Here is a 14,568-nt window from a genome sequence, read left to right on the forward strand (position 1 = left end):
GGTTGTGGGGAATCCTCAAAAAATTCACTGAGACCAAGATCAGTATGGTCCGGCTGGATAAGATTATCCTCGGACTTCTCACAGTCCTGGAGGGAAACTTCATCAACTTCACTAGTCTCTTCTACTTCTGTACTGCGGCTCATGCTACGGGTCACAGCACACGCAGGGAACAACCCTGGAAAGTCTACTTCTAACTGCACAGTATTATTCTCGGCAGTGGGACAAGATGAGATCACAACATTAGGGAACATCATGTCGCCAACGAGGTCATTTCCTATCAATAGAGAGACCCCTTCTACAGGTAAGCTATCTACTACTCCTAACGTGACATAGCCTGACTTTATGGATGACCGCAGGTACACTTGACAAAGGGGAATACGCGACCCACCGGTCAAACCGTTCACAAGCACCCAGCTACCAGTATAGCATGAATCCAGGAATGGAGCAGCTTCTTTAGTAACAAGAGATAAGGCTGAGCCTGTGTCTCTCAAGAGTTTAACAGAAATGGGTTGACTGAATTGATCCAAAGCTAAGGAACCAGGAGAACAAAATGGTTCCAAGGTTGATATCATAGAAGAGGGGGAAGCATCCAGGGCAACAGTCTGACTGAGGGCAGTGACACAGGGCTCCAATAATTTCTCAGACTGCTCGGCCACCCTGACCAGAAGAGCAGGGGATCCTTGGTGAGAGGAATTTCTTTTCTTTAACTTGAGACAGTCGCTGATGACATGTCCTGGCTTCTTACAGTACCTGCAACTAGAGTTTCTCTCACCAGTAGGAGTGGATCCGTCTGTCCCATGGACCATGGGCTCACCCGGGGTAGATGATGCAGAACCTGAGGGTCGGGTCGGTATGACAAGAGGCAGGGACCCCGGTGTAGATGTTGGTGTGGGCCGCTTGAAGGAAGTGAAGGACTGGGACATGGGAGCATAAGACCTGGAATTTACATTTCTATTAGTTAAGGAATAATGGTCAGCCACTGGACCAGCATCAGCCAGGGTACAGATACCTCTCTGATCCAAGTGTGCTCGAATGTCGCCTGGGATACACTTTCTAACCTCCTCTAGCAGGATTAGTTCAACAAGCTTGTCATGTTCTACATGGGCAGACTCACTTTCAATCCACCTCCGACAAAGGACCTGTTTCTGCCTGAAGAACTCCACAAATGTTTGTTTGTCAGTCTTCCGGCAGTTACGGAACTGTTGCCGGTAGGCTTCAGGAACAAGTTTATAAGCACTCAAAACCGCGGACTTAACAAGGGCATAGTCTCGACATTGATCCTCAGAGAGGGCAGAAAACACATCTTATGCTTTACCAGTGAAAGATCTATAAATAAGTTGAGACCATTGAGAAACAGGCCACTTGTTAAGTCCGGCAATTTTCTCAAAAAGAGAGAAGAACTTGTCTGGTTCTTCCTCATTAAATTTAGGAACACTGTTGAGACATTTGTCTACACTGAATGTTGAAGTATTACTACCTTGAGCCAAACCTCGTTGTTTGAGAGTTTCCAGCTCCACCTCGAGTCTTTTGAGTTCAACTTGTAAGGCCAAATTACTTGGTGTAACAATTTCCTCTGAATTTCCCGACGGTTGGGCTATGATTTCATTGTCAATAAGGTAGTTGAGGACAGCCTCTTCTAACCTAGCCTTATTCATGGAAGAGCGGCCTTCTACTTCATAATAAGCAGCGAGGGATTGCCACTCTGCCTTAGTAAGCCCCTTCAGTACTTCGGCTGAAGGTGAAGCCAAAAAGCTTTCCAGGTCAAACATGTTGAACTCAAAATCGAGTAGCGAAAAAAAAAGTAACCGTGGCAGCTAAGCTAACTAGCTAGCTAATTAATAATATCAAAATGCAATAAACTGTGAAACACAGCAAGGGATTAACCAAACACCTGGTACACAAGATAAGGGTTAACTCACCAGTAGCTTAAGCAATAACAGGAGCAATATAAATGAACACTGTGAACACAGCAACTTGCATCCAAAAATACTTAGCGATGAAACAACACCTGGCGAGTAACAACACTTGATATGACACAACAATGGTGGTTAGTTCCCGGACAGGCCCCCACTTGTCGTGATCCCACTACCCTTTATACTTGGGGAGTGAATCCTACCCCAAGTTATTAACAAATAAAGGAACAAATAGGGAACACGGCAATAATTATCCTCACCAAAAACCTACTCAACTAAATGTACTTGAAAAAGTAAGAACAGTTGAAATAAGTGAATCACAAAAGAGAAGATAATTAATTAATTCAATTTATGTTCTAAAGGGAGTAATGACTAGCAAACATGAATTTAAGGGAATAAGTAAGTGTATAATAAAATAAGAGTGATGCCGGAAGGGCGAAAATATGCTGTAAGGAGTTAGACCAAACAAATATTACTTAACATTACTATATTACACAAGACATACGAAATATATATATACAACAATCACTACAAAATGATTATCCCTACCAAACAGGAGATACCTTACCACCAGGATCCCTTCCTAGGCCTAACTAAACGTGTCACTAATACCTGATACCCCTAGGGCATTGCAGAAGACTGGATAAAGCACTAGACAAGGGTCAAGGCTAGAGAACGAATGGACACGTCTACCCTATGCCACGGTTTTTCGCTACTGCGGAAGCGTGCCCACGCGGGGAGGAGAGCGTCTCATATCACGTGATTCAGGACATTTGCTGGATATTTTATATAATTAATTAATATTACTCTTGAGTTGACTTAACAGAGTAAGACAATGATGCATATAAATTACATACATAAATATACAATTAACCTAAGTAACTAAGATCAATAATAATATAATAAGTACAATTAACAATTTATTAATAGCTTGTATGAAATGTAGGCGTGAACATATGCCTCACGCTATGCGAGTTCCCGAGCGCCACAGGCACGTGACAAGGAGTATGAGACCTGAGGCTGGTGGAAGGTAGTTACGCAGATTCTGACCAGGATAAAGCTGAGGCATTGAACAGCTTCTTTTCTTTGGTGTTCACAAGAGAGAATGCAACTAACCTTCCTGCGTTTGAGGACAGACGGTTCGACACAGCACTGACCCACATTGTGTTCACGGAAGAGGGCATTAGAAATAAACTGCCCAGGCTAAAGGTCCATTAGAGTCCCAGACCTGACATGGTGCATCCTAGAGTGCTAAGAGAGTTGTGCAACGAGCTTGCAGAGCCCCTGAAGATCCTGTTTTGTAAATGCCTGGATGAACAAATGGTCCCCAGTGAATGGAAAGTGGCTTATGTGAGTCCTATCTTCAAGAAGGGCGATCGCCACACCACGAACAACTATAGACCGGTGAGCCTGACCAGCATAATATGTAAAGTACTTGAGAGTATTATCAGAGATGCCGCAATGGAACATCTATTACGAAACAACATTGTAAAGGATTGCCAGCACGGTTTTATGTCGGGGCGCTCCTGCTTAACACAATTGCTCAAGGTATTGGATATTTGGACCCATATTCTGGAACGGGGTGGTAATATTGACAATATTTACCGAGATTTTGCCAAGGCTTTCAACAGTGTACCCCATGAAAGGCTGAAAATCAAACTGGAAGGGTACGGAATTCGGGGAAATGTCCTAGCGTGGATAGAAGACTTTCTACATGACCGCAAGCAGTGTGTGGTGATTAATGGCATGAAATCGTCATCTGTACCTGTCACAAGTGGGGTACCACAGGGCATTGTATTGGGCCCGCTGTTGTTTGTTTGTTTCATAAATGACATGCCTGACGTTGTACACTCCTCCATACAAATGTTTCCCGATGACGCCAAGTTATTTAGGGAAATTAAGAACCAAGCAGACTGTGAAGAGCTGCAGAAGGACCTCTGTGGGTTCCAGGAATGGTCGAAGAAATGGCTGCTGAGATTCAATGTCACGAAGTGTAAGAGAATGCACCTGGGGCGTACCAACGGCAAGGAGGCATATCATATGTCCCAACGGGATGAAGAAACTGCACTAGTCGAGACTGTATGTGAGAAGGACCTAGGTGTGTATGCTGATAATGAGCTGAAGTTCTCGGGCCATTGCGAGAAAAAGGTAAATCAGGCAAATAAATTATTGGGTCTTATAAGAAGGTCGTTCAGATATCTAGACGGTCCGTCCCTCGTAACGATCTTCAGGAGTGATGTGCTTCCCCATCTGGAGTACTGTCACCCCATCTGGTCCCCGAGATATGCTAGGGACTGTCAGTTGGTTGAAAATGTTCTAAGGAGGGCCACCAGACTGGTGCCTGCACTTCGGCACCTCAGCTACCCTGAGAGATTGGAGCGCCTGAACTTGCCTAGCTTATACTACAGACGGGCAAGGGGGGACCTAGTTGAGGTGTATAAGCATCTCAGGGGGCACTACTCAGTTGAGTGTCCTAACTTGGAGCTGGCGGAAGCTCACCCCACAAGGGGTCACAGCTCAAGATTGAAGAAGCTGCAAGTCTAGAAAACTGTGAGGGCAAACTTTTTCGGAGTGTTGTGACGGCACCGAGTGTGAGCTCTTTCAAGACAAGACTTGACGAACACTGGAGCGGGTTCAAGTACATTCAGGAGCCGGTGCATGCCCAGTATTTGCCAACAGTGCGTGACAGAGACGTGCCCGATCGCCCGGGCGGCTAACGAGCCGATCAGTGGCGAAGAGGATAAAAGTAAAGTAAAAGTAAAAGATGGTGTGCTAAGGTGGAGGGAGGAGAGAACCCAGTTACCTGAGGTACCGGAGTGCAGGCACCAGTCTAGTGGCTCTCCATTGAACATTCTCAGTCGACTGACAGTCTCTAGGACAGCCTATCTGGGGAACCAGACGGGGTGACAGTACTCCAAACGGGGAAGCATCTCACTTCTCACTTTTGACGAGTGTTATGAGACGTACCATCTAGGCATGTGAACGTCCTTCTCATAACACCTATTATCTTATTTGCGCCTGTTTGCATTTCGTGACGGTGGGAGTACAGCATTAAATAAAGTAAATGATAGAAATTATAAGAATGATGAGCACGATAATAAAATAATAATAAGGTTAATTTATGATAGTAGCCAGGTTTCGATTTTTCCATAAAAATAAGTTTTTCCTATGGTTCTAATGAATCTGACCTTCGTTTTTGGCGCTTACCGCCCGTTTTTGAATTAAGCTCCCCATGCCCATGGCAGGGATGACGGAGGGACCTAACCTAACCTAACCATAAAAACCATGTAGAACCTGACCTCAGAACCCCCCTTAATGTTGATTGTTTTCTTACCTTAGAGTTTTGCGTCGAGTGTACCTATATCTCCGTTATTTCTCGTCAGCGCAGAAAGTGTCATACTTTTACTTTTTTTTTACTTTTATCCTCTTCGCCACTGATCGGCTTGTTAGCCGCTTGGGCGATCGGTCACGTCTCTTTTCCTTTATATTCTTCACCAAAAGGTCGGCTCGCTAGCCGCCCGGGCGATCGGTCACGTCTCTGTCACGCACTGTTGGCAAATACTGGGCATGCACCGGCTCCTGAATGTACCTGAACCCGCTCCAGTGTTGGTCAAGTCTGGTCTTGAAAGAGCTCACACTCGGTGCCGTCACAACACTCTCTGGTAGATTGTTCCAAGAGTTTACAACCCTCACTCCGAAAAAGTTTGCCCTCACGGTTTTCCGGACTTGCGGCTTCTTCAATCTTGAGCTGTGACCCCTTGTGGGGCGAGCGTCCGCCAGCTCCAAGTAAGGACACTCAACTGAGTAGTGCCCCCTGAGATGCTTATAAACCTCAACTAGGTCCCCCCTTGCCCGTCTGTAGTATAAGCTAGGCAAGTTCAGGCGCTCCAATCTCTCAGGGTAGCTGAGATGCCGAAGTGCAGGCACCAGTTTGGTGGCCCTCCTTTGAACATTTTCAACCAACTGACAGTCCCTAGCATATCTCGGGGACCAGATGGGGTGACAGTACTCCAGATGGGGAAGCACTTCACTCCTGAAGATCGTCACGAGGGACGGACCGTCTAGATATCTGAACGACCTTCTTATAAGACCCAATAATTTATTTGCCTGATTTACCTTCTTCTCACAATGGCCCGAGAACTTCAGCTCATTGTCAACATACACACCTAGGTCCTTCTCACACACAGTCTCAACTAGTACATTTTCTTCATCCCGTTGGGACATATGGTACGCCTCCTTACCGTTGGTACGCCCCAGGTGCATCCTCTTACACTTCGTGACATTGAATCTCAGCAGCCATTCCTTCGACCATTCCTGGAGCCCACAGAGATCCTTCTGCAGCTCTTCACAGTCCTTCTGTCTTATTTTTGTTAAGTAATGTGGTTGCAAACAATAAAATAACGGAATTGAGAACCTGGCTACTATCCTAAATTGACCAATAATAATAATCACTGTATACAAATATTTCAACCCATTAATTATTTTTTTTTAACATTCTTCTTTGATACTCACACTATACGGGTATATTGGTTATTCGTTTTCATTATCCCGGACAAAATTGACACATTATTAACTCACAAATATAGTAGGCAGATTCTCAACCTCCACTCTTTTATATAAATAATATCTACATAGACAATAAATGTTGAACAGCCATTCTGCAATTTCTTGTTTATGGTGATGTTTGATGTGTGGTTCGGCCCAGCAGAATGGAGGTGGGCGTGGTGGTGGTGATGATGCTGACGGCTATGACCACGGCGCAGCAACTCAACAGAGCTCCTGAGTTTTTACCTGGTGGTGACATGGACAGGTTCTCTCTCAGGTAAGTCGTATCACCTCATGAGAAGTAAATAAAGAATATCATTATAGCTTAAACAAAATAAAGTTTAGGAGGACTGAATAATCTCCCATCTTATTCATTCACTAATTCAGAACTAAGATAATTAAAGATCATTGTCTTATATGTCATCATTTATATTCCCCTTTTCTCTTGGCAGCACGCTTCTGAAATTCAGCTGAACAGATATTGTTTTAACCTGTATTATATCACTGGAAAGATTAGCACATGGAATGTTTATTATAATTTACTGTATATATCATATACGCTCATTATCAAGAGTGTGTTTGGTAAATTTGCATTTTCAACCAATGTGGCAAATGACTTAAATTTACTGGGGGATCCAAGGGGACAGAGCCCCCTGGTTAGGAGGCTAGGTTAGGTAATTTTGGGTCATTTGCGAGGGAAACGTCATAGAAGAAAAGTGTTTTAAAATTGTCTTAACCAACGGAAAAATGCATTACTCAACTCTAGAGCCATATTGGTTGAAAATGCAAATTTGGTAAATGATTGGTAAATTGAGCCAACACTTCTCTGCAGGGAGGACACGCCGGTGGGGTCGTCTGTGTACACGTTGCGGGGACGGGACCCAGAAGGCACAGATGTATCGTTCACGGTGTCTGGAGATCATCTCAGTGTGGACAGGAACACGGGCGTCGTCACCCTCGTCCATCCCCTCGACCGAGAAACCACGTCCATGATCGAGGCCATCATTACTGTCACAGGTGAGTCTTGGTGTAAATCCTACATCGTTAAGTCCCCTTGAATAGTAAAGTGGGTTAATATTTAGAAGTTGCCAACACCTACTTATATATTGAGCCTTATAAAGGGCAAAAGAGGAAAAAATTAAAATAATTTATTCTATAGCATTTCCGTCGGAAATTTATATTTTTTGAGTATTTTAACCGATAAAATTACCCTCAATATTAGTTGTTTAAAGTGGTCTGCACTTTGAAGTTGAAGGAAATACTAAATACTAAAAGTAACACCAAGCAAACCTTTGAAAACCTTACCTGACATTTCCTAACATGTAAAAGTGTTAAAAAAATTTTTTGAGTGTATGGATTCCTCCTCCTATGAGCAATGAAAACAACACCATCACATACTAAAAACCGAAAACAACACCATTACATATTATACACCAAAAACATGAATAAAGTAAACTTTTTGTAGTCTTAGGACTTTTAAATGATCAATAAGGTTTTCAAAAGTTTGTTTAGGGTTAATTAGTATTATACCTCACATTTTTTCTCTACTTTAAAGTCCTGCCTACTTTGAATAAGTAATATTGTTGGCAATTCTATTGTTTGAAATACTTGAAAAATATAAATTTCCAACAGAAACGTTATAGAATAAATTATTAATATTGTTTTTTCTTTCAATTTCTCCCTTTATAAGATTCAGTATATAAGTGGGTGTTGGCAACTTTTAAATATATTTACCATAAAGTGAACTATGGCCCACCATTCCTTTTCTTTTCTCTTTTATTCTCTTAGCCGCTTGGGCGATCGGTCACGTCTCTGTTACGCACTGTTGTTAATTACAGGGTATGCACTGGCTCCTGAATGTACCTTAACCTGTTCCAGTGTTGGTCAAGTCTGGTCTTGAAAGAACTTACACTCAGTGCCATTGTAGCATATTGTATGTGGCCAGTTGTCAAATTTCTCTTTGTGTTTGTCTATTTTCTCTTGGTATGGCTCACATACATACGTACACGTAGGAGATCTAGCACTAAGGATGGAGGTGAGAAAGAAAACTCACAATGGCATTTTCTATATATATATATATATATATATATATATATATATATATATATATATATATATATATATATATATATATATATATATATATATATATATATATATATATATTATGTACAATGCAGTGCTCGGGAGTTGCTGTGTGGTGAGGAGCTTGTTGAGAGGAGGTCTTGTCTGTTTGAGAGCGTTGAGTAGAATCCCCTTCACGGCGAGGCTGGGAGATATTTATATGATTCTGCTGGATCAGCTCGGGAGGTGTGAAGTGAGCGGCGCTGCTGATTGGCTGAGGTGAAGGCGGTAACGGGCCAATCACCGCGCACTCCGAAAGTGAGGCCCATCACATTCTGATCTCGCCGCTGGTTGGCTGGTTAGCGGACGGCAAGTGATCAACCAGCAGTTGTAGGGAAGAGTATCCACTACAATACTCCCCCTCCCCTCTGAGCGCTGCAGGAAACTTGTTGTCGGCAGGGTTGTATCCCACATGTGAGACATAACGGGCGGGGGTGTAAACCACTCGGCCGCTACGGGTGACGACTCCGTCTAGTGACACGAAATCTGTGGGAGAAGCGAAGGGAGAAGGAGGGTTGTAGATAAGAGAAGGTCGAACAGGCGAGGAATGTGGTGTTTCTCTCGCGGCAGGTGCAAAGTCCTCAGGGGGGCCAGGTGGGGTGTCTGGGTCCATAGGGCCGGATGCAGGATCCTCATCAGGAGCAGGGTTCACGTCAGGAGCAGGGTCCGTATCAGGAGCAGTAGGTACCTGAGGATGAAAAGAGGGTACCCAGAAATGTTGTGGACAAGGTGGTGCTGCAAGTGGCAGCTGCAGGCAGACTGGTGCAGGCGTGGTTTGTTGGGGGGTAATGCTGGGCTGGGGGCCCATCGGGTAAGGTGGCCGGCTTCACTCGATCTGTGCTGACGGTGTCGTATCTGCCATTGCAAATGATCATCAGGAACTTCGCTGACCGTTCAAAAACCGGGAAGGGTCCGTTGTAGGGGCGTTGAAGTGGGCTGTGGTGAGCATCGCGCCTGACGAAGACATACTCAACGTTGAGTAGTGTAGGAGGGATGTGTTCAGGGCAACGAGAAGGCTGGCGTGGGGTAGTAGCTCTGAATGCAGAAACTGCTTGTCATAGTGTTTGCAGTAGGTCGTGATGGACGGCAGGAGTGAAGTGGTCTAGGTCAGGAGTAAGTGAGAAGTCCCCAGGTAGGCGAAGGGGTTTGCCTTGGGTGAGATCTGCTGGGCTGTAGTCCATGTCCTCTTTGTGAGATGTGCGGATGCCAAGAAGCACTAAGGGTAGAGCATCCGTCCAGCTGTAGGGGTCATGCTGTGCCTTAATGGTGTCCTTCAGCTGCCGATGAAACCACTCTACCATGCCGTGGGATTGAGGGTGGTAAGCAGTAGTGCGGTGCCTGGAAGTGCTGAGGAACTGTAGGAGACTATGCCAGAGTTGTGACTCAAACTGGGCTCCTCGGTCAGTGATGACAGTCGTGGGAGGACCGAAACGGGAGACCCAACCAGACAGGAAGGCCTGGACGGCTGACTCTACTGTAGCATTAGGCATGGGAATGGTTTCTGTCCACCTGGTGAAACGGTCAATGCAGGCGAAGATGTAGGTGTTACCGCAGGATGATGGAAGAGGTCCCACGATGTCGAGGTGCACTCCTGGAAGCGACCTTTGGGTACAGGAAAAGTTTCTAAGGGAGCCCGTGTGTGTCGATGTATCTTAGAGGACTGGCAGGCCAGGCACTGGGCAGCCCATTTCCTAGTATCAGCCTTGATGCCGGGCCAGACGACGTGTTGCGTGAGAAGGTGCTGGGAGGCCCGTACACCTGGGTGGCTGAGACCATGGATGTAGTCGAAGATGGCGCGGTGGTGGATGCGAGGCATGAACGGTCTAGGCTGCCCACAGGACATGTCGCACCACAACTTGATGTTCGTGCTGGGAACGGGGAGTTCTTGGAGGGCGATACCTGAGGGAGATGTCTTGTATGCTGCAAGGTCTTCGTCGTTCTCTTGAGCTACGGCGAGCTGTCTGTAATCCATGGGTGGAGATGAGGAAAGAATGCTGGATATACAACGAGAGAGGGTTTCGGCGATCTCATTGTGGCTGCCCTTGATATGTTGGATGTCACTGGTGAACTCCGAGATGTAAGCCAAGTGGCGAAGAACACAAAGTGTATGTGTCTGGGAGGCTGAAGCAAAGTCGTGGACGAGGGGCTTGTGATCAGTGAAGATGGTGAATTGACGGGCCTCGAGGAAGTGCTGGTAATGCTTGACAGCAGGATATATCGCCAGGAGCTCTCGATTGAAGGCACTGTACTTGAGTTGAGGTGGTTGAAGCAGCTGTGAGAAGAAGGCAATGGGCATGAGAGTTCCGTTGATCTCCTGTTGTAAGACGGCGCCCACGGCAGTAGAAGAAGCGTCTGTTGTGAGAGTGGTCCGGGCGTTGGGGGCAGGGTGAGCCAGCAGGGTAAGGCGTGTGATGTGCTGCTTGATAGTGGTGAATGCTGTAAAAGCCTCTTGAGTCCACATGAGAGGCTTGTGAGACGTCTTGGGGAGTCCCTTGAGAAGATCGTGGAGAGGAGCGAGGATGTTAGCAGCCTGGGCAATGAAGCGGTGGTAGTAGTTGACTAAACCCAGGAATTCTCGGAGCTTCTTTGCTGTTTCAAGTTTGGGGAACTCCTTGATGGCAGTTACATTCTGTGGTAGGGGTTGGATGCCGCTCGGCAAGACTCTGTGACCGAGGAAGTTGATGGAGGAGGCTCCAAAGACGCACTTGGCGGGATGAACTTTCATATTGTTGTTTTGCAGGCGTTGGAGAAGGAGCTATAGGTGGTGGTGATGCTCGGCAGGCATTGAAGATACGACGAGAATGTTGTCTATGTAGACAGTGACAAAGTTGAGGTCGCGAAGCATGTGGTCCATGTACCTCTGGAAGGTCCGAGCTGCATTGCGTAGTCCAAAACTCATGTAGGCATACTTGAAGAGGCCGAACGGAGTGGTGAGGGCAGTCTTCTGGATATCTGCAGGTGCCACTGAAATATGATGGAAGGCACGTTCCAAGTCGATCTTTGAGAAGATGGTCTTGCCATGGAGTTTGTGGTGGAAGTCCTGGACATGTGGGATAGGGTAACTGTCAGGTTTGGTGACGAGGTTCAGGGCTCTGTAGTCACCTCCAGTCGTTGGATGATGGCTTTGGAACCATATGAAGAGGCTATGTCTAGTGACTCTTTGAAGGTCGAATGATGCCATCTTGCAGAAGTTTGTTGAATTCCGCCTTGGCTGCGTTCAGAAGCTCATGGCGAAGGCGGCGAGGGCGTGAGAAGACTGGAGGTCCTTTAGTCTCGATGTGGTGGAAGATTCCCGACGTAGGTGGTGGTGGAGAGACTCGGGGTGAGAAAAGTTCCTTGAAGTCCTTGAGCAGGGAGGAGAACTCGTTGGACGGCGAGAGGCAGGTGATAGTGTCGGCCACTGCGGCACGTGTACTCCGGATCGTGTGTGCTGTAGGCTCATGGATGAGGCAGAGGTTGCTTGGGTCGACGACGAGCTTGTGGAAGGTGAGGAAGTCGAAGCCAAGGGTGGGTTGAGAGACGCTGCCACCATGAAGGACCAGCGCAGAGTCTTGGGAAGACCGAGGTCTAAGGCGAGGATGTGTGCGCCATAGGAGGCGATGGGGGTGCCGTTGGCGGCAAACAGGTCATATGAGGGTTGCTTTGATGTGTCTCGCGGTGAGGGAGGGATGATGCTGACACCACGTGGTCACATACCTCGAGGTCTCGTGAGGTGAGGTGAAGTCAGGTCAGGTCAGGTGGTAGTGGCCATGACAGCGGACTTTCCCTTTGATCATCTTGTGTCTATTAGCACCTTGACCACCCATCTCACCTAGCCTAGCATCTTATTCCCCCCCTCCCCCATCAAATCCTTTCTCTTCTCCCCCACCTTTCCTTCAGGGGCTTGGTCTTCCTAAAATGAATTTCAAAGAGGCTGTGATTCTAAAATGCTTTACATAATTCCATCTTAGATATTAAACCTGTATCTATACACATGTGTGAGACTGAGTGTATTTAAAATCCTGCTTAAATAATTACCGTAAGTACAGTACCACTGTTCTCCCCTCCCAACACCCGTCAGATGTTAGTGGTGCAAAAAATTCAGCCACTCATCAATTAGAATAAAAAAGTAACGTCACCACAGCCACACCCCAATTAGAGGGACAGTTCACAGTGAGTCATAGTCAGACTCAAGTCTTTATGGAGGCAACATTCATCCACAAACTCCTCAACTGAAGGAGCTTGATAGCTACTACTTGGTATGCCCAGGTGATGGAATAGAGCTACTGAGGTCTTTCCTGACATTATGTGACTTGTGTCTCAAACTCAACACCCCACTACCTGCATCTGCTGCTTGTGGGTGTCTGTTTAGTTATGTTGAGCTCCATGGGACGACAAGCCTAGTCACAAGACCATGTGGTCAGACACTAATATATTGATACATTACTCGTGTCTTGCAGGACACGCTATGACTTATGGTATGGAGACAATATTGATATGATTTAAGGACAATGGGAGTTAGCACCCACCAAAGCATGGATAGAGTACATGAATTAAATTTAAATTATTACAAATAAGTTGGTGGTGACATATAGTGGTTAGTGACTCCCTGTGGTAGGAGGTCCCTGACAGTGGGGCAGTCACGGCAATAGTGTTGAAGGGTGTTAACATTGGGACAGTTACAGAGTTTACAGGAAGAGAAGTGTGGGTCATCCCCCGCCTCAGATACTTGCCAGATAGGTCTGTATCCTAACCTAATGCGAGCAGAGACAACACTATGTCTGGGGACCATAAGTCCACGTCGACGATACTTGTGTGGATAAGGAAGAAAGTGATCATAGTGTTGGATGGATATATTTTCAGCACATTCACTATCCCTGAGATGGATTGTAGGGAGAAGATTGGCTGAACATATTCTCTTTTGGTAGGTCATGCTGCCTGCTGGGCTTACATTTAGGCCTAAAAGATCCTGATTGGACAGCCATGATTTTGAGAATCAGTTGTTGATTAATCTCAATAGAATGATTCGCAAATAAACATGTCTAATGTTATGCTTCTTTTATGTTTATCTTTGGCTAACTCTCTTTTTAACATTTACTGTGGATTTATTTTAATATTTGAGACAATAATTTTGTTGTTACCTTTTACTTTCAGTACTTGAGTACTTTTTGAATGAGATACTTTTTTACTTCTACTTGAGTACATTGATCTTTGGGTACTTTTACTTCTACTTGAGTATCATTTTGCCAGTGTAACAATACTTTTATTTAGGTAACAAAGTCCAGTACTTTTTACAACACTGCCAATATCATGGGCATTTTGAGGCCATTTTGAAGCCATATGCACTTGATATTAGGAGATATTCTGAGGTTCACTAGTAATTACTTTTTACTATACAAAAACGCCCGAGTACAATACTGCATTAAAGAAAAAGTATTGGAATTTTCTGATGAAAAGGGGGGGTCCAGACCCCCAGGACTCCTCCTGGATCCACCCCAGAGTAGTTACCCTATAGCCCTGACACCATCACTCATCATCATCATCCCCCACAACCGACACCACCCTACTGACAACTTCTTCCCTTCCTGTAGATGAAAGAGTGTATGGGGATGAGCCTAACACAGTGCCCCTTCGTCGGGAGATCCCTATCTTGGACGTGAATGACAACCGGCCGCTCTTCCATGATCAACCCTACAGCTTCGTGGTGATGGAGTCTGCTTCCCCTGGCTCTACACTCTTCTCTCAGATGAAGGTCACGGACGCTGATGGAGGGAGCAATGCTGAGGTTACTCTACATTGTGTCGAGGAGGAGGTGCATACAGTGTTGTGTTGTGTTGTGTGCTGTGTATATGTGTGTTTGTGTTATTTTATGAGAAAGAGAGATAGAGTACAATACTAGATCTTTACAGATTCCAACAAACATTAATATACTGTATTATCAATACGGTCATCTCTCTTCCACACCCTCCACCTAGTAGTGACAACTATTGACAGCTGTTTCCTAGTT

At 45.6% G+C, this 14,568-nt stretch overlaps 1 protein-coding gene across 1 annotated transcript in view; it reads left to right on the forward strand.

The window, feature by feature from the left end:
- Positions 1–14,568, forward strand: part of LOC121863713 (cadherin-23-like) — a 90,469-nt gene that overhangs the window by 18,379 nt on the left and 57,522 nt on the right. Inside the window, exons 2-4 of the mRNA XM_042362454.1 lie at positions 6,622–6,735; positions 7,291–7,475; positions 14,153–14,373. Coding sequence (XP_042218388.1) covers positions 6,623–6,735; positions 7,291–7,475; positions 14,153–14,373 — 519 coding nt within the window. The 5' untranslated portion in view covers position 6,622. The remainder of the gene's footprint in view (positions 1–6,621; positions 6,736–7,290; positions 7,476–14,152; positions 14,374–14,568) is intronic.

The sequence above is a fragment of the Homarus americanus genome, unplaced genomic scaffold (assembly GCF_018991925.1).
Source record: "Homarus americanus isolate GMGI-L3 unplaced genomic scaffold, GMGI_Hamer_2.0 scaffold48354, whole genome shotgun sequence".
Lineage (NCBI taxonomy): Eukaryota > Metazoa > Arthropoda > Malacostraca > Decapoda > Nephropidae > Homarus > Homarus americanus.